The sequence below is a fragment of the Ips typographus genome, linkage group LG5, assembly GCF_016097725.1.
Source record: "Ips typographus isolate SLU linkage group LG5, UJ_Ityp_2.0, whole genome shotgun sequence".
NCBI lineage: Eukaryota > Metazoa > Arthropoda > Insecta > Coleoptera > Curculionidae > Ips > Ips typographus.
This window is the reverse complement of record NC_138426.1, coordinates 3,859,604-3,884,135: the sequence shown is the minus strand read 5'-3', so window position 1 is coordinate 3,884,135 and position 24,532 is coordinate 3,859,604. Positions and strand designations below refer to the sequence as shown.

The following is a 24,532-nucleotide window of genomic DNA, read 5'->3' as shown; positions in this document are numbered from 1 at the left end:
AGTTTTCTGCGTAGTTCTAATTACCGCAAACATTTTTATAGAATGCAACCCCATTATATACCATAACAATTAAATAACTCATACTTGTCCCCCAAAACTGGGACGGGGAGGTTGAAGAAAAGAATTTCGTCCATGATGTCCCCCATTTACTGTTACCATTGTGGTGGTCGTTTCCGAGGTACACGACTCTCTTTTTTGGTATTGATTTGTTGGATGACTGTTAATTCTGCAAAAAAAACTTTAAACTAGAATCAACAGCTTTAAAACTAATACAGTACAGTCTAAATGCGTGTTAATTAAGCTTGTAAGCGTTACTAAAAGACTCGTTCGCCCTGGCTAACCAAAATACCTACACGGCTGCTGCATGCAGCATCTACAAAGCGTTTTTTCCCCCAGTAACAGTGTTCTAAGCTCTTAGCGATGTGCTACTCAGATTTACAGGAATCGTCACAGGATTCCCTTTGTGGTCAAGCGTCATGATCACATCTTTAACGGTGAAATCTTCAGGGGACGAATCTTCGCTTTGTTCGAACAACGGTTGATGCACCAACGATTCTTTGCGTTGAACCAGCAAAGGTGGTGGATTCAGACTGTTAGCGGCGATCCCAGGATATTTGGCTGAGACGCTCAGAGGCTCAGTACTGAGCAACGGTTGTCCGCTGTCTGATTCACGACGCCGATTGGACAGAAACGCGTCTTTTGCTTTGATGTGCGACATACGTCTGTTGTCTTCTAGGTCTTCCGCGCCCACCAGTGTCCATTCGGTGTTCCTGCACGTGCGTGGAACATCAAACATGCAACAACATGCATTAATTAGAATGTATACAGGGTGTCTGTGATTTGTATAGTTTTTATTCACGGGACACACTGTATGAGTGACTGATATGATGTGAATAGTTCATAATCCTTGTAGAGAAGTACCAAATTTAACTGCAATGGCTAATTGCTAGAAAACCCTATCTCTACTGCTGATGTTTTGTTTATATCTTCATATTATTGTGTTTGCGATTAAACTGTTAACTATCCAATGAACAATGTTATAATGGCTTGAAATAAGCATTTTTCTTTAAAAAGCATGTTCGAACACCTAGCCTTACTAACTTCTCTAATATTATACCTAAGCTTGAAACTTACCTTAAACTTTCAGTTCTGGACCTTGGCGAGCCGTCTTTCCTGCTGCTGGACCTTAGTCGGTTGTTCCTTAACGACTTTTTCGTTTTCCACGTTTCAAAGTGGTGTTTCAAGGTGTTTTGCACTTCCGTGTTCAGGAAACAGTAGAATAAAGCCACCATAAAACCCTGTAAACAAAAAAACTCAACGATAAGCATTGAAGAGTACATTTCATTAGGAGTACAAAAATAAAGGTTTTCCGTGCGCGAATTAAAGCTCTATTCCGATTGAAGATGTTTTAAAAAAAAGATTTATTTTCGAAATAAGGCACTTATAACTAATGAGCAATACTTAAACAGCAACAAACGGTTAGCTTGGCTTTGACATAAGTAATGATGATAGTACGAACGCAACAAATGGTTTTAAAGAACTATTCTGCTTACTACAGCGGTTTTCTAGCTTACTCTAGTGTAGTACGTGGGTTTAGGGACATTTCTCCTCCACCCTTAGATTTTTCAACGTCCTCGTTGAGAAGTTTTTGTAACGTTTTAATAGGAATATACTTCAAGTATTTTTGTTTTTTCCATTGATAGATTACGATACCTATAATACAAATAATCAATATGAATACAATAATAAAAATACTAGTTGTTATAATGTTTGATTGTGACTGTGCAAAGTCTTCAAATTTGATAGGTTCTAAGAGATCTTCTTCAATTAGGCCTGGATCATTTAAATGTTTTACTTTAAAATTCAACGTATAGTTTGTTATTTCAAAATTCAAAGATTCGACTAATGTTGCCGTTATATTATTACTAGCCAAGGCATATCGATATTGATTAAAAATTACATCACATTGACTTCCGACAATATTACAGCCTTTTAAGTGTTTTTTCTCAAATTTGAAACAGTTTTCATAGATTACTTCACTTGATTTAGTACATATTAATAATGCCTTATGATAAGTTAAAGAATGTACCTTATAGTTATTTGCTATGTTTGCGTAATAACAATTCTTCCTTAAAATACAACTATTTTCTAAGGGTTCCGCACAAATCCACTTCGCGTTGATTTCCTCGCACTTTGTGAACCATAACTCGCCACAATAGAACTTACTAGGACTTATAAGGATTTTAGATTGATTATTTGGGATTGGGTAGACGAATTTTAAGTCACAAAATCTTTGTTCGAACACTGGTATTTTAATCGCTAGAATGACCATATCATTAAGTATTAAAGCTCCAGTTTTACAAATTAATGTTAACTCAGTCATGTGACTTATTGACCATAGGACTTTCTTTGGGTAGTGATATAGCAAGTATTGCCAGATTTCACTAATTTCTAATGGAGAAAGAATTTCTAGGTCTAATGTCTCCAGATGAGCAAAAGAAAGCACTCTTATAAGTTTTTCCAATAAGTCATTTACGTGATGAATTTGTATGTATAAATCTTGTATTGACAGCGTGAGCATCAATTGATTATTGATTTGCAATATTTGTTTTTGAATCATATCAGAATTATCATTAATGCTTTTCAAAGTGTCTCTGAATTTTGACATTACATGGCCAGCAATTGAGCTGAGTTCATTGATTTTATGCATTGAATTCAGCTGATTTCTTTTAAGAACCTCAAAATTTTGAGTTATAGTTTGCAAATCGTTATCGTCTAGATTTCCGGTAACAAACTTAATACCTGCTCCAAGAAAATTGAATAATCCTCGTTTAGTGCGGGTTTCCTTATGTAACTTTAATTTGTCATATGTGTCAAAGGTTCTATTGAGCAGTTTACATGTGTGCAAATATAGTGTTTCAATGGTGTTATTTGTATGTTCGTCCACTAGAGGCTTAATAATTATTATGTTAGTAAGAAGCTGTGATAAAATATTTCCTATATTAGTAATATTAAAAGGGATATAAGTTGTATGATAATGATTAATTATTTGCGTACGAGCAATATCTTCTTCATAGAATCCGTTGTTTGCCAGTTCATGTATTTGAAGGGCCTGGACCGGAAGAGTCAGAATCAGGAGGATCGGGATCAATATCCTGTGGAACAACAGATTTTTTCCTAAGTCTCTTGATTTTTCTAACGTGAGTATTAATAGTTTTCTTTTTCGATTGCCCAGAAATTTTGTTTCCTGACGCATGAGTTACGTTTGTAGGAATATACTGGGGATTCATTTTATTTCGTAAGGGGTTTTTTCGATAAACAGTGTCACCAGTTTGAATTACAGGGGGTTGTTCGACATTTTTATTTTGTTTCTGTGTATTTTCAGATTGTTTCTTGTATGTAGTTTTATATACATGCTCATGGAACGGTAAAACTTCCTGTTTTCGTTTTTCATTGTATTGTTCGTAAAGGGTTAAATCAGGATCGAACTCTGGTTCATTTATGTACGGACCATATAGGAGGGAAAACGGTGAATGACCAGTAGTCGAATGAATACTTTGGTTATAAATAAGAACAGCAGAAATCATTAAATTTTGGGGAGTCTCATCAGGATTCTTAATTTTCATGACACGTAACTTTTCTAATAGCGTGGAGTGTAGTCTCTCTACTGGGCTATTTGACGAGGAATTTCCAGGAGTTGTATAATGTACTTCGATATTAAAAAGTTGACAAAACTCTTGAAAAACATGATTTTGAAATTCTTTTCCTCTATCAGCAACAATTCTTTGTGGAGTGTTGTGATGTGAAAAGTAGTGTCGTAATTTACTTAAGACAGTGATAGAATTTTTATCTTGAATAAAATATGCTTGTGCGTATTTTGAAAATGAATCGATAATAGTTAAAAACTGACAATTAGAAAATTGGAATATATCGATATGTAATGTCTTAAAGGGTCTTTCAGCTAGTAAGGGTCCTTCGTAGGCAATTCTGTAAGGGTGACGTTCATACTTACTTTGCAAACAGATTTCACATCGATTTATGTAGGTAGTGATTTGATCTCGTAATTTCGGCCAATAGTACTTTTGTTTTAAATGGTTATAAGTTTCGTTTATTCCATTATGATTTTTCTGATGGTAAGAACTAATGAGATCAGCTTGATCTTCTGTATTGGTCACATCTATTAGGTTAATGTTTGAGAATACAAGTTTGGCTGTTGTGTTTAAATTTGCAGCAACTAATCGCTGAAATTCTAGTTTTAATTCAGGCTCTTTTATACAAATTGTAAACACTACGTCAGGCTTAATTATTTCTTTAAAAATTTTAGAAATTTGTTCTTGACTATTTTCTTTCTTAATCTGAACTAAATGGTGATTTTTGTTAAATCGTTTGGAAAAAGTATGTTTGAATTCATCTCCATATCTGATAATCAATCGATTGGAGGCGTAATTCACTGGTAATTCAGAAATAGGTAGACCTTTAGCATCAGGGTCATTGTTAGAGTGAACTGTGGTGTCAGAAATATTATCTGGGTTAATGTTTACTGGCGCATTCTTATCGCTACTAAGATAACGCTGATTAACACAGTAGTCCGCTAGATCAAATTCCTGCAGGTTTGCAACTGTATCGTCAGCATTTGCGATATGAGATTGCGTTTCTGTATTATCGTTTTGTTTTTTCGTTTCACTGACATTGAGGTCAATTCTAGATAACGCATCAGCAACTACGTTTTCTTTTCCTTTTTTATATTTTATTTCAAAATTAAACTCCTCTAATTTTAATTTCCATCTTACTAAACGTGAGTTTGGTTCCTTGATTTTTGATAACCATACAAGTGGATTATGATCAGTTTCGATAATAAATTTGGTTCCATAAAGATAACATCTAAAATGTTTTGTGGAATCTAAAATAGACAATAATTCTTTCTCGATAGTTGAGTAGTTCTTTTCTGCAGAGTTTAAAGTTCTTGAGTAAAATGCGATAGGATGATCATTTTGAGATAAGACCGATCCAATTGCAATATTTGAAGCATCTGTTGTTAATTTAAATGGTTTCGTAAAATCGGGATATTGAAGTATTGGAGAGTTTGTTATTAATTCCTTGCATTTTTGAAAAGCTTCACAATATTCTTGATTTCCAATGTTTTTCTCACATCCTTTTCTTAAACATTTAGTTAAAGGAAAAGTTATTTTAGAAAAATTACGAATAAAGCGTCTGTAATATCCTACTAAACCTAGAAAGGCTTTTATTTCCTTTTGGGTTTTAGGTATGGGATATCTTTGAATAGCTTCAATCTTTTGCGGATTTGGTTTAATACCGTCAGGTGTAATTATATGACCTAAAAATGATACTTCTTTGTTTAAAAACTCTGATTTATCTAATTGTATTTTTAAGTTTACTTCTCTCAATTTTTTAAATATGATTCTAATGTGGTCTAGATGTTCTGGCAGTGATTTTGAAAATATCACTACATCGTCCATATAGACAAAACAAAACTTATACAAGTAGTCCCTTAATATTTCGTCCATCATACGTTGAAATGTAGCAGGCGCGTTTTTTAGACCAAAGGGCATACGCAAATACTCAAAGTGTCCATTGTTTACTGAAAATGCGGTTTTTTCGATGGATGAAGAATCCATTTCTATTTGATGGAAACCTTGGGCTAAATCGAGTGTTGTAAAATACATACACTTTCCTAAATTGTCCAAGATTTCTTCGATTCTTGGTAAAGGGTATTTTTCTTCAATGGTCACATCATTCAATTTTCGATAGTCAATAACCATGCGAAATTTTGGTTTACCAGAAGCGTCTGCTTTTTTTGGTACTATCCAAACAGGTGCTGAATAAGGAGAAATGGATGGTCTAATTATTTTATTGTCCAATAACTTTTGAATTTGAAGTTTTATCTCTTTATTCATGTTTGGAGGGTGCCTAAACGATTTTACGTAGACTGGCCTATCATCACTAGTCCGAATAAAATGTTTAGTTTGACTGGTAAAAGTTAAGTCACTGTTCTCACGATACATTATGTCTTTGAATTCATGACAGATTGGGAGGATTTTTGATCTTTCAAATGGTGTTAAGTGATCTAATCGAAGTTGAAGTTCAGGGTTAAATTGGGTTTCTTTGTTAAAAGGTGGATCAATTAATTCGAATTGATCTTGAGGTATTACTTTAATTCTTTGATGAAAATTTATTTGTAACTCAGGTTTCGGATTGGGAATTTTACAAAGTCCATTTTTTACTTGAACTAATGAGTCTGGGATGACATGTTCTTGTATCTTAAATGATGGTAAAATAGCCGTACCTTGTTCAAAGTTTACAGGTATTATTAAAAAATTATTATTTTCATTCTGGATAGGTTTAGTTAAAGGCTTGTTGTAAGCAAGAGAAAATGGTATTATGATGTCTTCTAAAGTTAAGGTTTTTTCCTCATAATTCAACAAAGCGTTCAACATTCTCAAATCTTTTGTACCGATAAGAGCATCAAAATTGTCATGCCAATTTAGCACACGCATTTTGAAAGAGTACTGAATGCCAAGTTCTTCTAGCAATTTTAGACTGAGATTTTTGTCTTCTTTGTAATTTTGCTTACAGGCAATTACTTCAAATGGCTCAATATACACATTGTTTGGAAAAAGTTTTGCAATTTTGGGTGAAATAATAGAGTCAGAGGCTCCAGAATCTATTAAAATCGTAACTTGTTTATTTGGAAGGTAAAAGTAGGGTAATTCAATTGTTTGTGCAACATTGTTTAAGTTAATTCCTTGTTGGAGGCTACATCCTGAAAATTTTCTGGTTCTTGAAAATTTTGATTTTGACAATCAATTATTTCTTCAAATTCTGTGTTAGGATCTTGAATATACTCGTCATTCGGCATTTGAGGGTAGTTATCAAAACAACAATTATTAGGCGTATTATTGTCATAATAAACTTGGTCTTCAAATTGAGGATTTACTTCAAGATTAGTTAACTCTTGTGATATGAAATTTCTTTGTCCCGAAGGTTGGAAATTATTATATCTTTGAGGTTGTCTTTGTTGGAATAATCGGGATGGTCCTGCTGTGGATGTTGACATAGGAGTAGGTGTATCAAATTTTGGTTTGAATTGGGGTTGTCTCCCAAATACTTGTGAATTAGTCGGGTAGTGTCTATTAACATTGGGTCTTGATTGAATGTTAATTGGTTGACTAGGAAATTGTTTTGGTTGTGTAAACTGATTTCCTGGTGTAAATGGATTGAATAGGGGTTTGTGTACTGGTCGTGTATGTCTATTTTGTGTATTGGTGTTAAATTGTTGGTTTTGATTTTGTTGATGGCGTTGATGGTGTACAGTATTAATTTGTGTAAAATTAACTTGAGATTCAATCATGTTGTAATTAATTACATGTTGAAAAGCAGCATCTAACGAGTTAGGCCTTTGAATCATAAGCATTGTCTTTAATGTTTGCGGCGAATTTGCTGTAAGAATAAGAACTGCAGTATTTTGTACTTGTGAAAGTAGGGTTAATTTAGAAGCTTGATCTAAAACTTCACACTGAATTTTGGCTATAATTCTCTGTACAAAGGTCTTAATTCTTTCTACAAATTGCAACAATGATTCATATTTATTGATTTTAATATATTGGAGTTCTTGCAATAAAATTTGATATGTTACAGGATCTCCAAACTTTTGACGTAGACCAGTTTTAATGGCATTCCAATTATTTAAATCAGGACGTGAAAGGCAAAAATTCCTTGCATCCTCAACCAACTTAGACTTAATTGCGGCTGTCACTAACTGTTTCTGTTCATTTGTCCCATTATAATAAGTAGCAAAAAATTCATCTACTGACAAAATGAAACTTTCTAAATGCTCTTGTTTCCCAGAGAAGGTAGGTAAGAGAGTAGTGTGGAAACGAATATTTTCCATTTTTATCCTATTACTATTACTTTGTAAAGGTGCACTTAAAGTATTTATGTTTAAATTATCAATTAATTCAACGAGTTCTTCTTGCTCGTGTGTAACAACTTTATCTAAATTACACTCTTCGTCGAGTTGATCAGTTTCACTATCTGAACTTTCAGAATCAAAAATTTGTCCTAACCCTAAGGAAGCCCTATGTTCATATAAAACCTTTTTCAACCTATTAGACATGTAACAAAAATGGTCATTTCAACGACTTACACAATCGTAGAACCCATGGGAACCGCTTTGTCACTATCTGGTGGAAAATCCCTATATCTCCAGCACTGACATGCAGAGGCGTGCGATGATTCTCTCAGGAACCCTTCACTGACGTGATGCGACACTTCCAGGTGATCTCAGGTTGCTATCTTCTTTTCGGAAATCGGCTCGGTTCGATGTGTGGCAGATAGCGCGATAAAGATTTTGAAAAATCACTTCCCGGCAACGAAAACTCGATAAAGACGGAAACTCGCACTATCCTACCGGCTGCGCCAATTAAAGCTCTATTCCGATTGAAGATGTTTTAAAAAAAAGATTTATTTTCGAAATAAGGCACTTATAACTAATGAGCAATACTTAAACAGCAACAAACGGTTAGCTTGGCTTTGACATAAGTAATGATGATGGTACGAACGCAACAAATGGTTTTAAAGAACTATTCTGCTTACTACAGCGGTTTTCTAGCTTACTCTAGTGTAGTACGTGGGTTTAGGGACATTTCTCGCGTATGACCAATTCAGGAATTCATGCAAGCACGGAAAACCTATTTTTGGACGAATTATGAACGATACTATCATCAAGGCTATGTGTATTTTCGATACTGCAGTATTCTACGGTACATCCACATTTCAAGTGCTTCTATCCTTTTGGTATCGATCTTTTTCAATGTCCACGCTTCCACACGTAACATCTCACAAGGCGAATTTTAAGCTTAACAACACCTTCTTCATTTTAGTAAATGTGGCTCTAGCTTTCTCCACTCTGATCCTGATTTGAATCCTTCATTTCTCAATAAAGGGCGATGGTCAGTGGACTGTTTTGCGTTTGCCTTTTTTGGTATAGTGACAAAAGTTGACAGGAGCCATTCCTTTGGTATTTCCTGTTTTGTAGATGCAGTTAAAGAGACTTCCTTACTTATTTCTGGTCTTTCGTCGCCCTGTATGCTATATATATTATATTCATGTCTTTCATCGTCGAACAGTTCTTTTACATAATTCTTCCAAGTCACAAGCTTTTGTTGTATGTCGGTTATTATTTCTCCATTTGCGTTGCATCGTAGGTTGGGATGCCTCCGTTTCTGTATACCTGCCAACTCCTTTATCTTTTTATGTAGGTTTCAGTTGCAGTTCCTCAATGCCTCGCACTTTCTTTAGCTGTTCTTATTTCGTTTCTGATTTGTTTGTGTACCTCCTTATAGCTTTGTCTACACTCTGTCTTACAATGTCTTCGCTCTTCCATCAGTCCCAAGATTCTTTTTGTCATCCACTTTTCTCCTTTAAATCTTGCCACTTGTCTTCTACATGCGTGTTCTGTGTTTTTGTAGAAAGCAATCGTACGTTATCATTGGTATGTCGTTTCTTGGATCTTGAGTTGAGTTGCTCTATACAACCCCCAAAAATCTTGTTCAGACTTTTTGATATGAAAAACACAGAAATTCATGAACGTGAGGTTATTCTATTCTAAATGATTAAAAAAATTTATTTTATTTTTCAAAACAAATAATTGCTTAAAACAAACAGGAAAACACCACCTTTAGACTAATTGCAGTAAAATTAACATTATCGAAATAATCCTGACCTCAAAACCTTTTCCGAGTGGTTTTTTTATTTTACTAGAAAAATACCACTGAAAACTATTACACATATGCGGAAAGCGACATTTCTAGTTGTTTTTAGCAAGATAACTGAGTTATTGTAGTTTAAACACTGATAAGATTCGTGTATATTAACGCTAGCAAAAAGGTGAGCTTTATCAGTAGTCAACGAAACGTCAGAAAGTATCTCAGAAAAATATGGCAGAATACCAAGTAATTAAAATGGCATTATTAGCAATTGCCATCACTTTGATAGTGTCACAAATCAGCACAGCTCTTATAGTTTGTACACCAGATTTTTGTAAAAATGTGACTTGCACTGTAATTGATAAATGTCCAGAAGGTTATGCTTTAGCTCCTACAGCCTGTGGATGTTGTCAACGTTGTGTTCCCGTGATACGTAAGTACTTTTAGTTTTGTTGTATTATATCTAATTGATTTTTTTTTAATAGCTGTTGGAGGAAGATGCCTTAGTCTTATTGGTGCTCCTCCCAATTATGTCTGCGCTAATAATTCAGTTTGTGTTAACCATACATGCACATGTTTATATACCTTAAACTGAAAATCTTTAAAACCAATATGATTATTATTAATAATATATGATATGAGTACTAATTTACAGGCCCAAATATTGTTTTATTCTTCTTAAGAGTAAGTAAGGCCACAAGTGCAAGCAGTAAGCTGAAAGCTGCTTTTTGACGAATCACAAAAGATCTACTGTGCTGAGGTTTACGCAATTGCTGCACATGTAGACCAACTTAATATAGAAACTTCAATTAAATGAAGATAAAGAGGTTAAACGTCATAAAGTGTAACTTAATAGTTGTAAGAGTTGTAAGCTGTAACAAAAAAGAGCCATTCAAACAACAAACTTAGATTATTGGTAGAACTGTGTAGGAAATATTCCCCGAAATACCTACGATAACAAATACATACTTTACTAACCTAATAACACGAGGAAAAATAATTACAAAACTGATAAAAAACTGAAAAGGAAAATAAATTAGTGCATATTTCCATAGCAAATTTTATGTTTTATTTATTTTAATTTGGTTCTGATATTTGTTCTTAATAGATATTATATTAATGATTGATTTATGATTAGTTTTTTTATTCATTTATAATGGGTCCAATACGATAAAACTTTTTATTTACTAACTGACATACAACTGACAAAACTACTCCACACCACACATTTTTCTACCTCAGAGGTCTACCTTGCTGGCATAACCCAACATTTCATCCCCTTTTACTCAATGTTACGACGAATATTTCCCTCATGTGTTAAATGTCCCATATGAGCAGTGCATTTTCACCAGAATGACAGCGATAATTGCATTCTAAAGTGATAATTGCATTTCGATAATTGCACTGTACGCATCTATAACGACTGCATTGTTGTAGAGCCTATTGCTAGTACACTAATTGTTGTCCATGCGCATTTTTTTGACTTTTTATAACCAAAAAATGTCAAACTTGATGTCAACAAAAATTAATAAACGGGTTGGAACTTGTTCATTGAGCTCCATTGAGCAATCTATAGTTGCAGCAAAACCAAAACATTTTCTTTATTCGGGAAATATTGTCGGGCTCTTTCGCCAAAAAAATATGACAATAAACTCATGCAGTTAAGAGATAACAAGTTTTCATGCAAAATTATCGGTAATTTTTATGCACTTGTGCAATTACCCCCGATATGTTCTCACCCCAGACAACTCCCGATAATCGACATCTTTGCGGCTGGTGCGCTGTGGCCTAGAATCTGGAGCTGTACTGCCAGAATCACAATCTTTCAAACCATCATCAGGATGAAGCGTTGATGTGTGAACTTCTTCTTCAGAACTACTGTTTCCCAAGTCTTCTACCTCACTGTCATTCACTACTATTACCATTAGAATTGGATTGTACGCACTCTAACCGAAGATTATCCAGTTGAGTCTTGTCGTCTTGAACTCCATTCACTTCCTGAAACGGTAGGGAGAGTTGTCTACTTGGATGTCGTTTCCACAGTTGGTTAAAATGACGAGTAATAGTGGTATCACCGTTGCTAAAGCCGAAGCAATTCCAAAGTTACAACCATTACATATTCCCCTTGTTCAAAGTGACCATGACGAGCTGCATGGCAACGATTAAATTGTCTCTTCTTGTGTGTCAGTTGCTGAAAGAGCTGTCCGTGGTCGGAAAACATCCATTGGAGTTCTTGGCCTGCGTCCAAAAAATACCTTTTGTTCGTTCAACTCTCTACTGGGCATATATTTATATGATGCAACAACCAAATCCAAGCTGTTTGGCTTATTATCGAGACCATTCTTGATCGTTTGAACCATACGCTCCGCTAGTCCATTACACTGAGGCATTCGTGGTGGCGAGCGCAATTGAACTATGTCAAATTATGTGCTTAAAGACGAAAATTCAGTTGACGTAAATTGTGTTCCGTTGTTGGTAACAATTGTTTCCGGTACTCCTAAATGGCGAAAAATCCTGCGTAGAAACTTTACCGTAGCTGCCGTTGAAGCTGGAGTAATCCATTCGGCATCCGTATACCTACTGAAGCTGTCAACGACCACTAGGAATGCATGTCCCTTTTTAGGCTCTCCGAAATCCATGTGAACTCTAGACCAAGGTTTTTTTCTGTCTGGCCACGGATTCAAAGGTTCCTTACATAGAACCGCTGCAGTTTCGGCACATCTGAAGCACTGTTTCACTCTTCGTTCTATGTCGTTGTCAAGTCCTAGCCAAACATATTCCAGGATGGCCACTCGTTCCATCAACATAATGGTATCATTGACAATGGACAGGCAATCAGCGTGACGCACATATGGTCGAAGATCTGTATCATTAGAGTCTGCCTTGTTCCATCCGTTTTTTATTCAATCAGAAATATGTCGAAATACAGGATCCTCCAGCGTCAAACGTTGAAAAGTTTTCCGCATCCTTGCGTATCCCATAGCTTCGAGAGCGATACTACTTAGTTCTTTATCAGCAGCTTGAACTACAGCAATAACCACTTCCATTTCCGAGTTAGTTGACTTCCTTTTTGATTCATCAATTAACCGTGATGAAGCATCCGCTTTACCAAATTCTTCGGTCTTCACATATTCAATGTCGAAATCATAACCAATCAGTCTTAATGCCCAGCGTTTGAGGCCCTTCTCTTCAAGACATGTAATAAGCTTCTTTATTTGACTTTGGTATGTCTGTGCCTGTTGTTTCATTTCTAGCTGTTGGGCTTCCAATAATCTACGTCAAATTCCAGACCTACATGATGTAAAATGTCTGTATCGATCCTCAACTGTTTTTGCTCTAGCAGTCTTGATTGGTCAGTCTTGACAGAATTTGAGCAAAACTTTCCTGCACTTATCCAGAAAATCGTGAATAACTCGCTTATTTGAATCATCCTGTATATACGAGTCAGATAACAAAAGAAAGCTAATGAATGGTGCTCTCACGTGACGTTTAGCAAACACAGGTAAGTTACTTCTGGTTCGGCCGCTAGAGGGCGTCAAAGTTAACCTTGCTTTTTTGTAGTTTTTGCTACATATCTCAGGAACGCTTCAAGTTAGAGGGCTGAAATCTTCCACTGTCTAAATTCCTTCAGGTTAATGATACACAAATGACGTAAAGTGTCTTTTGTAAAAATATCATTTTTTTAAGGGTGCCACGCACTGAAAACCGTAAAAATTAACATAATTTCTAAGTCATCCCCAAAAACCGTGTCAGTTGGGGTAAAATGGATGTGAGGGTGATACAGGGTGTCTCAGATTAACGGCTGAATACAGGGTGACCCAAAAAAGTGAAAAACAATTTTTAATTTCCGGAAAATATCTCAAAAACAAAAAAAAAAGCTTGAATTTGACGCCCTCTAGCGGTCAAACTATCACACCAATGACCCTTTTCGAATACACCGTTGAAAAGCCATTGGTCTGGAATATATTTTACCTTCAGTGACCTTTTATCGAAACTGTTCAAAAAACTGAACTATTTTAGGTTAAAGCAAAAGTGGTTAAATCACTTTGAAGGTTTGTAAAGCTTGATTTTGACGCCCTCTAGCGGCCAAACGGTGCAATCGATTAACTTAAATGAGCATTTTTTTGGAAAGTTTACGACCTGATCTATCTTTTCAACTCAATAACTTTTGGTCGTTAACTGTCAAATAAGCAAGTTATGAAAATTTTTTGGAAAAAATGAACGAAAATTTGGCTCAAATTAGGAATTTAATTTAATCATAAAAGAAAAACTAATTTTTATTATTTTTAAATTTTATTTAATTAAATTTTTTAATTACTCTTTTTTATTCTTATTGAGCACTATTTTCAATAAAACATGTTTTATTGGTGAACCGTTATTTCTCATTTGGACATATCAACTCGAAGGTCATATCTAAATTTTGGGATACCCTGCATATCAATTTTTTTTTTCAAAAAATGAGCGTTTAATAGCAGTTTATGTACCAAGGGCGTTAGAGAGAATGTCCTGAAGACCAAAACAGCCAGAGTTTTCGGCAGTCCGTAAAATAGCAAAAGCTGGACAAAATTTTAGAAAACATAAACGAAAATGCAGCAAAAGGTAACGAACATTTATTACCTAAAAGTCAAGAGCATCCTAAGAAGGGAAATATGTAGTTTTTATGGTATGGAAGATAAAAAAATGCTATTGCTAATATTAAAAAAGGTTTGAGGGCGTTATGATAACGCCTGCCTATAAGGTTGCCCTCAGGTTGTTATGAACACTATAATCTACACCGTTTCCAAGGTATTATATGTTCATAATGTCCGGGCATTTTTCTGAAAAATAATTCCCTGAATTTTAATCGGATTTATTCCATAGTTTATGGACACACTATATAATTTTACTTCTATTATTTTACTTAGGTTACACGAAATCGAGGGGAAAATCGCAGATGGAAATGTGTACACTAATTCCTCTAATTCTTCACTAGTTCCCCTTATATCATATAATTCCCTTTCAAGTTCAAAAATGATATAGAAATTCCATTATTGCCCATAATTTTGCTAACTCCTTGATAATTCACTAAATCTATTGATAGGGCATTATTTTTTATAATGCCCTCTGACTGAAGAAAATAAAAAATTAAAGAATGAAAATCGGACTTTAAACATTGAAAACACCATAGGCATTATAGGAAATATTATTGTCTTTATAATGCTCTTGGTATCTTAATTACTATAATTAATTTTTTACCTAATTTTGTATTTTTTGATGTTTTCTATTTTTTGTTTGCTTTTGTTAATTGAGTTTCAGGAGTCACACTAAAACTGAGAATTTATCATAAAATAATATTTTCTATGCATCTACCATTTAAATTTAAACATAAATAAAATAAATAAAGTGTGGTAATTTTATTGAAATCCCTTGGAAAACAGAAAAATTACAAATTAAGTAATTTAACTTTTAAACATTTTGCCGCTCTCTAGAGATGAAACAGTAACACTAACCAATCAACTTTTATACGTCAAAAGAAAGCTCATTTCATTGGCATATCAAAGTGTATACAAAGTGTTACAAATAAGCTACTTATTGACTGTAACATATATTTTCACATTTTTCTGCACCCACTCTTAGGACAAGCCTTGTTTAACACGACAAAACACAAAAACCAAGAAAAAAACGTTTCCTGATATGTGAAAATTAGAATTGTTTTGGAGACTGAAAATATCAAATTTCACATAAAATGGTAAATTACTCAGAAACGGATACAGAGAGGTGTATGACATAAATACACGAAATATGTCTAGAATTTGACGTATAATCTACTCAACTTTCTTATTAAAAAAGGTTTTTTATACTCCCCAGTTGTGGTAATTCAGAAAATTAGGAATTACTGGGCATTACAAGGAATGTCTTTAAAGTGTCATCCAGTAGTCATTTTGATTGATATTAAGTCAATATGATAATAAGTGAATAAGTGTGTAATTCTTTTTTTTTATTTCTGAGCTGACATATTTTTGCATGCACACTACCATATTTGCATGGAATTAAAGCCACTTTATTAACTAAGATAACATTTAAAACAATTAAAAACCACTTGTAAATATAAAAAAGGTGCTGCTATCAGGTACAAGCAATTGAAACTTATAAAAACGTTTCTATGCGTTTTAGCATGATTCATGGTAAATTACAGTACTTCCCATCATAATTGCATCAGGCAAACAATAATCATTGTTCAAGCTGCGTTCTTAAACATGAGTCGTTTAATTTTTATTACTGCACTAGTGGTCGTTGGTTTAAGTGTTAATAATGCGAGTTTTTGCGAAGATTGGACACTCTGTCAAAGGGTGAGATGCGCTCCCCCACCCGATCCATGCCCTGCAGACAAACCTTATTTACTTTATGGAGAATGTGGTTGCTGTCAGTATTGCAGGTATGATCGGATTTTTTTTGGATCTACCATATTTATAGAATTTATGTAAAAAGTTAATAACAAGATATGTGCTTGAAACAGTAATTTGTGGGTTTTACAGGCGATTTTTTCTTTGACAGTCCTTTCTGTCACTTTAGCACGGCTTTTCTTCCTGACTGTCTAAATTTTGTAGTGTTTTTTCAGGTTATTGAATAGAAAATTTAATGAGGATTTCAAAAATGTGCTTAAAACAGTAACTTTCTCATTCCAGTAGGTTTGACGAGTGATTTTGTCCTTGTCCGTTCTTCCAAAGTGTGTTTGTGGCAGTTCAAATTTTGATACCGCTTTTCTCCCTGACTGTACCAAATTTTTGTAGTGTTTTTTCAAGTTTTTAAATATGAAATTTATTGAGGATTCCAAAATATGCTTAAAACAGTCACTTTCTCACTGCAAGTGGGTTTGGCGAGTGATTTTGTCGCTGACTGTTCTTTCAAACTGTGTTTTTGCCAGTTCAAATTTGGATACCGCTTTTCTCCGTGACTGTATCAAATTTTGTAGTGTTTTTTCAGGTTATTAAATAGGAAATTTAATGAGGATTCCAAAAATGTGCTTAAAACAGTCACTTTCTCACTCCAAGTCAGTTTGACAAGCAATTTTGTTCCTGACTGTTATTTTAAACTGTGTTTCTGGCAGTTCAAATTTTGATACCGCTTTTCTCTCTGACTGTACCAAATTTTGTAGTGTTTTTTCAGGTTATTAAATAGGAAATTTAATGAGGATTCCAAAGATGTGCTTAAAACAGTAACTTTCTCACTCCAAGTGGGTTTGACGAGTGATTTTGTCTGTCCGTTTTTTCAAACTGTGTTTCTGGCAGTTCAAATTTTGCAAGTATTGAAAATTTCAATGTTCAATGACCCCCTATCTGGACGAAACTTGGGCCACTCACACTTTAGTCACACCCTGTAAGTTCCAGCTCACCCTGTATGGACTAAGCAAATTTTTGAGCTAACCCTAGTTAAACGTAGAAAATCAAAAATGTTTCATATTTTAATGCGCTCATACTAAGCTGCGCAGCTCCGCTCCTGATGAACCGATTCGGACGGAACTTTGGCCACTCATACTATACTACACTTTAGTCTACACGTACCTGTCCAAGGAGAAGTGCCAGTAACGACATTAACTGTAACATCATATTGAAATTCGCTTATGTCTTAGATTAGTTCTCAAGAATTTCAAACTGAGGACACGAACCTGGCGTCCATTTTGCACCCCTAACTTAAACCGTTTTTGCGATATTCATTAAAAGTTTCGCTGAAAATAAGTTTGTCTGAGAATGACTTTTTCACATTTTGGAGTGTCATAGCTCCTAAACATAATAAAATAGAGCAAAATGACTCGCATGTTCCCATTTGAAAACTGTCACTCATCACTAAAGTAAAAATACGAAACAAAAGAAAGCAATCAGATCGGATTAGTATCATTTGTCAATCTTCCAATCATATTCCCTGAATGTGTTGTTATATCGGTTTTCCAATTCGGTCCCGGTTTCCCGAGGGTATTTACGAGATTCGTAAACGTAATGCCACTATATTATTTTCCGGATATCCGGAGCAAAAGGTTTAATTAGCAGTTCAGGGAACCAGTTACTGTAAACTTGTAGGGTTTATGTGTAATGTCTGGCTTTGTCAGTCATGCTGGAAATTTAGAGATGCTTTTGACACAATCCAAAGTCAAATTAGTTACCAATGAGCAAGTTTTGGATGTTTATCTGTACTTGTTTCTTTGTTGTCCAATTAATCAGCTACAAATGCACTTTCTGGTTAAAATGTTACTGTAGATTATCATGATTTTTCAGTGAAACTCCCAGAACTGGACCTTGTGGCACTTGTGGAGTAGATGTGGTTTGTAAAGAAGGTTACCCAATATGCCACAATGAAAACACTACCGTCAGTTTGGATTATTGTGGATGCTGCAGAGTTTGCAAACAAATCGTAGGTCAGTATCGAAAACCATAGGAAAATTAAAGTTAAAATTGTTGTTTTTGTTACAGGAATAGGAGGAAAATGCGACAATGAAGACTGGTCAGTTACAGTTTGCGATGCAGGACTAAAATGCATTGATGGAACTTGTTCTTAATTAGTCTAAATACGTTTACCATCAGAAAACTTAGTAGGGTATAATAAAAAATGGGATATCATGATTTTTACCTACGACCTCAGTGTAAAAAGCGATTATGCATGTATTTCCGTGACGTAATGACCCTATTTTTAAACTATTCCTGGAGAAAACAGTTTCGTTTCCATTTCTTGCTTTATTAGATCGAGATCATTGCATTGTTCATACAGTTTGAAGTATCTGCAATAGCAAACACATCAAGTAATGTTACTCTGAAAGTACTTCTAATAATAATTCAACTGAAGTGTATAACAGCAGTAACGTAACACTTTAAAGACAAAGCAGCAAGGCAGAATGCACTAAAAACTTGACACTTGCCGTTTTGACAGTCCGTAACTCGGTTATTTTGACAGTTACCGGATGATTCAATGTGTCAATTTGTAGGCCTTGAATTCTTCCTTCGACCACCTTCTCCCTATCTTCCACTTTCTTCCTTCCTATAGTAAAAATGTCAAATAATTGTGTTAAAGAAAAATACAGATTGGGCTGAGTTTGACAGTTGCCACTAACAGCCCGTAATTCGGTTATTTTGACAGTTCTTCACTTCAATCAATCAATATTCCCATCATTCCATGGCCGGCACAACAAAGTTTCTCCATCGGACTCTATTTCTCCCAAGCATTTTGACTTCTTGCCATGATTTACTCATTTTACGTGTTTCACTTAATATTGTTCTTCTCCAAGTTGTCTTTGGGCGGCTCCTAGCGCGGCTGTCTTGGGAATTCCACTCCAGGGCCATTCGGGCTATATTATTTTCAGATTTTCTAAGGGTATGACCCAGCCATCCCCATTTACGCTTCCGTATCTCTGTATCGGTCAGAGTCTGGTTTGTTCTTCTTCAGAGCTCTTCAATTGAAATGCAGACCGGCCAGAAAATACGTATTTGTTCACAAAAACTTGCAGAGCCCTGGATGAGCTTTTAGTAGTTTTCCATGTTTCGTGTCCGTAAACCAAAACAGATTTTACGTTAGTATTGAAGATACGTAGTTTTGTGTTGGTGTTGTATGCTATCGAGCTCCAGACCCTGCTAAGCAATCCAAAAGCTCTCCTTGCTTTTTGTATTCTAGCTTTAATGCCTGTACCATATCTGTGCCGCCCGCCTTTATATAATAGATTAACGTTGTCAGTGTTAACTCTTAACTGTTTAGTTTTATTGATATTAATCCTAAGACCAACTGTCATAACTTCTTTACTGGGTCTGAGCTTCTGCATCATATCTTCAAAGGAGTGAGCCAGAAAACAGATATCGTCGGCGTAGTCTAGGTCCTCTAGCCGGCCAATGAAGCCCCATCTTATTCCTCTGTCCTGGTCATTAGCTTTGCGGAGAACGGAATCCACGATATTGAAAAGCATTGGAGAGAGGACACAGCTGTTATAGGTTCGCTTGGTATTCCTTTGTGAAGTACCTGACATGCAGAGTTTGAGTGAGCAGATCAGATTGATTGGAATGTGATGCGATAGTGTGTCGAAAGCCCCCTCAAAATCAGTAAAAACCAAATATAATGAAGTTCGGAACTCAACTGACTGTTCAATGATTATACGTAGGCTATTTATATGGTCTACGCAGGATTTATCCTTTCTAAATCCTGCCTGTTCCTGTCGCAAGTTTTCGTCTACGCTTGGGGAAATTCGGTCGCGAATTATCAAAGATATAACTTTGGTGATGGTGTTTAGAAGGGTTATACCACGCCAGTTCGTGCATTGGCTTAGGTTAGGTTAGGTTAGTCGCGAAAAGCTATTTCGTCGTTGTATGGTGTAGAAGGGCGGTTTAAGATATTACTGAAATGGTTTCTCCAGACGATCAGTTGTTCTTCATTCGAGGTAGCAGGTTTACCATTCCCCTTCATCACATAAGGCGAGTCCCTTTGGACATTTTTGTTGGAGAGCTTTTTCGTTATTTGATAGAGTTTTTTTGCGTTGTTTTTTGTGGCAGCCTCCTCTGCTTCTCTTCCTAGACTGTTAATCCATTCCCTTTTGCCCCTTCTTGCTTGCTTTACTTCTCTGTAAGCCTACCTTCGTGTTTTCTTGTCTCGTTCGTTGGCTGTACTGTTGCTTCTAAGAATCTTTGTCCAAGTGTCATCTGACAGCCATTCTTTCCTCTCTATCCTCTTCACCCCCAGTACCTCTTTACTAGCTCTGACCAGTACTTCTTGGATGCAGTTCCAGATATTATCCTGATTTCCATCTAAGTTTGTAGGATCTTCTATCAGTTTTCTTTCAATAGTGTTTCGTTTTTCTGTGTTAAATTTAATGCGTTTATATGTGTTGGCTTTTTCTTTGTGGCCAGCCTAATCCTTATTTGGACGATAACTAGGTAGTGATCTGAGACGACGTCCGCACCTCTGTCACTCCTGACGTCAAGAAGTGATTTTCTGCATTTACGTGGAATCGCGATGTGATCAATTTAATTCATCATTAACCCCAGAATAGCAATCTGTGTTTTCATATTTCATGTTACTACGTGTCTTGCTAAGAGGAGGACATTATTTTATAGCGTTACCTGACGACGTGCACTGTTATGACCCGTAATCTATTGGATTTTAAGAAGCTGACAATCAAACAAGAACGGACCGATTAACCGGTAGACTAATGATCTTCTATTAGTAATTAAAAAAAATAGAATAAAATCGAATTTACACACCAAACAACAGCCGCTATAATCTAAGGCAATAATGATCTAATGCGTCGAACAAATGGGATAACGATCTTTGCAGATGACATCAACGCCGCAAATCCCACAGGACAAACCTTCCGTCCGGGATGGGATTAACGAGAGGCAAAACAGGAAAAGCACAAAAAGTCTTCTTATCAGTTCGACGGGACATTTTTACGGTTTCTACACTGGACGAATAAAAAGATTTCGAGTTTGAAACTAACGCTATTAACGTCATGTGTAATATTCATTCTTCTCTAACGTTGAAGGTAAAATGACGTCGACGGTGCCGGTTTGCATGCCATGAATATGTATGTCCGTTTAATTAAAGAGTTCTTGTCACGTTATTTTTTAATGTTTGGTACACGAAAAGGTATCAACAAATGATAAGTTTTACTCATTTGTTCATACTGCACAAACAAATTACGTATTAAATGGTCAGCGTTCTATATTTACAATTCCTGTTGAGCTAAAACGAAAAAATTATGTAATAATAGCAGGAAGACTGATGAGTTGATTGTCTTTTCCTGCAAACAAGTGGGTTACCCTGAGGCTAAAAATCTCGCCAAGAATGGACGTGATGTTAAGTTATGCTAATTGGAATACTTTTTACAACTTCCTTCTCATGCATATAAATGAAAAAGTGTTAGGAATTGGGGTTTTCCTGTAAATTTAACAAACCACAATCACGAGACGATCTGTTGTGTTAATGGCATTCTAGTTATTGTAGGAACTAGGTATTTTTCAGAGATGGGTGTTTATACGTAGATAATAATTAGAGTATTATGTAAAAAATGTCGATCTTCGAAATTTGAGGTTAGATTTCGATTGTAGATGGTTTCAAAAACTTTAATTATATGAAACTTAATAGTGCAGATGACACAACAGCAAAGAAAACCAAATCTTTATAAAGTTCTTGAAAACTGTTCTTAATTCAGCTAAAATCGTAAATTTGGGTGGTTGGAAAAACGTGGACCACTGGGATAAACTGAACTAGCTATGACAGGCTGTTCCATGAGTTTTGACCTGACAGCTGTCAAAACTCATTGCACAATGCCGTGAAACTATAATATGTCAAATCTTTGACGAATCACCCGCAAATTGTTATTCGTAACTCTGGGGAGTTAAATTTGACAGTTATGACACTTAACAGCGTGGCTTATATTCATGTTATATTTATGTCAGTTATGGTTAAGTACCTGGGACTTAGTACTTAGGACCCTAGACTCAAAACTTATCTGGAACCGCCACGTAGAAAAGATTGCCAGCAAGGCAAGGTCATCACTGATGGTGTGCAAGAACATTGCGGGAAAGACGTGGGGTTGTAACCCATCAATACTGCGATGGATGTATACCATGATAGTGAGACCTATGGTCACATACGGCGCAGTAGTGTAGCCCAGAAAAACCAAACTTGCCACAACAAGGAAAACATTAGAGAAGGTGGAGAGACTTGCACGTCTTTGCATAACGGGAGCAATGAGATCGACCGCCACGGCAGCACTAGAGGTCGGATTTAAATTTAAAGAGCACACAGTGCAAGGGACTCACTACCCACTGGCACACCTCGCCGATCTCCCAACCGACGAAATCATCAAGAAGTTTAGTTTCAAAAAAACAATTTCGAATGGAACTGAGCACCAAGAGAGATTGGAGCAGAGAATCCATTCAAACATTGGGAAAAAATACCATAATATGGTATACGGATGGATCTAAAACTCCCGAGGGGACTGGAGCAGGAGTCTACGGGCCTCGCGACAAATACTCCAAACCCATGGGCCAGTTCCTAGCATTTTTCAAGCGGAAATTCACGCCATAGAAAGGTGTATTCAGTTTAACCTCGACAAGAAATACCGGAACAAGGAAATTGCGATCCTTTCCGATAACCAAGCAACCATCAAAGCGTTGAGCTCATCTAACATCAACTAGATGATGGTTCTGGAGTGCCTAGGAAAACTCAATGATCTAGGAAGGAACAACAAGGTAACCCTCCTCTGGGTTCCGGGGCACGTCGGAGTAGAGGGAACCAACAAGCAGATACTCTCTCACGAAAAGGAGTGATCGGGCCTTTGATCGGGCCTTGGAAAAGCATATGTCCAGGAAGTACTTAATAAAGCTGAAGAATAACTGAGAGCAACGCACTGGCAAAGACTTCCAGGACTGAGGCAGGCCAAAGATCTCCTCGGCAATTTTAACCGAGCAAGATCGAAGACACTGATTAACTTCAGCAAAATTAGTCTCAAGGCATTAACAGGGTTTCTTTTCTAACGGGTCATTGTCAACTCAGAGAAGGAAGCTAGGCCTAGAAGAGGACAGTACCTGCAGGTTTTGCGGAGAAGAACCAGAAACACCGAGTGTTATGCTGTACGCCGCAGAAGATTAAACACACTGGGATTACACCAGCTGGCTGTGGAAGAAATACCTCGAACAGACCCACTTAAGATCCTGAAATTCCTAAAGGAACTAAATCTTGAGGGGCTGCTATGAACAAGGAAACCTTGAGATAGCAGAAGAAGATGGGGTACAATAGATCTAATCAGGTCGTAGTACATCTGCCACCATCCACACCATACATTACCATTACCATTATATTCATGTGATAGTTCAGTTGCTCCTGGTATATACATCTCAATAAAGTCTCAAATTTGACACTTGCAAGGCTAAGTGACACTTCAATATATTTACAGCACATCAACTGTCAAAACTGATCATCAACTGCAGACATACCACTGGAATAAGCAAATTAGTTGTATTTTCTTGATAAATCGCATAGCAAGCAGTATTTATAGTTTCATACAGTTAAATTCAACTGTTGTAACAGACCCTTTGATATATTTTTTACGTCACGTCACAGCTGTCAAAATCACGCAGCTGTGACGCGAAATTACCAATTCAAAATAGTTCAATCGCTTGGATAATTTACCCTGTACATTGTAGTTATAGTTCTATGGAGCGAAATTTAATAGTTGTGGGGTTAAGTAAGTATCAAAGTGTTCCTTAACGTCAGGACTGACAAATTTGGTTCCATGGAGCTGTAAACATAACTTGCAGTGTGATGAGTGAACTGTCATGTGACGCAAGCAAAGTATTAAAGTGTTCCTTAGCGTCCCAACTGTGAAATTTGGCTCCATAAAGTGATAAAGACTACTTACAGTGTAATTCGTCAAATTAAAACTTCATAGGTTCTGCACGCTTCACCACACGAATCCGGTGTTTGTTTTGCTGTAACTGTGGCCATTTTGTCACTGACTTTAATATTATGGCATTTTCAATAGTTTTCAAGAAAATTACATTTCGACAAATGACATTTTACGTCACATTTCTACTATAAATCCAGTCAAAACCGCTGTTGTACGATTCACATAAAGAAGAAAGCTGCAAATCTGAAAACAATCCAGATATTCCGAGAATTCATGGAATTCAAGCAAGAAGTTTTTAGGAATAACACTAGATCACAAACTTCTTTGGAACAGGCATATTCCAAAAGCATTAATGGTGTTTAGAAGCCTGGCAGGAAAGACCTGGGCTTGCAACTCAAGCATTGTGAAATGGATGTATACCACCATGATTAGACTCAATGATACG

At 36.0% G+C, this 24,532-nt stretch overlaps 2 protein-coding genes across 6 annotated transcripts in view; one reads left to right on the top strand and one right to left on the bottom strand.

Moving 5' to 3' along the window:
- Position 1: 1 nt before the first annotated feature.
- LOC145729587 (diuretic hormone receptor-like) overlaps positions 2-24,532 on the bottom strand; it is a 236,468-nt gene continuing 211,937 nt past the window's right edge. For 3 of the 5 annotated variants that reach the window (XM_081980407.1, XM_081980404.1, XM_081980406.1), the window contains exons 11-13: positions 1,135-1,298; positions 354-770; positions 2-226 (exon numbers count right to left, since the gene is read on the bottom strand). In XM_081980407.1, coding sequence (XP_081836533.1) covers positions 407-770; positions 1,135-1,298 — 528 coding nt within the window. In that variant the 3' untranslated portion in view covers positions 2-226; positions 354-406. Of the gene's footprint in view, positions 227-349; positions 771-1,134; positions 1,299-24,532 lie in introns of all 5 variants that reach the window. The other 2 variants (XM_081980408.1, XM_081980409.1) reach the window with 2 other exon arrangements.
- Positions 15,916-18,319, top strand: LOC145729589 (uncharacterized). The gene is made up of 3 exons (XM_081980411.1): positions 15,916-16,140; positions 17,975-18,114; positions 18,170-18,319. The coding sequence occupies exons 1-3, from the start codon at positions 15,962-15,964 to the stop codon at positions 18,253-18,255; spliced, it is 405 nt and encodes a 134-aa protein (XP_081836537.1). The 5' UTR covers positions 15,916-15,961; the 3' UTR covers positions 18,256-18,319.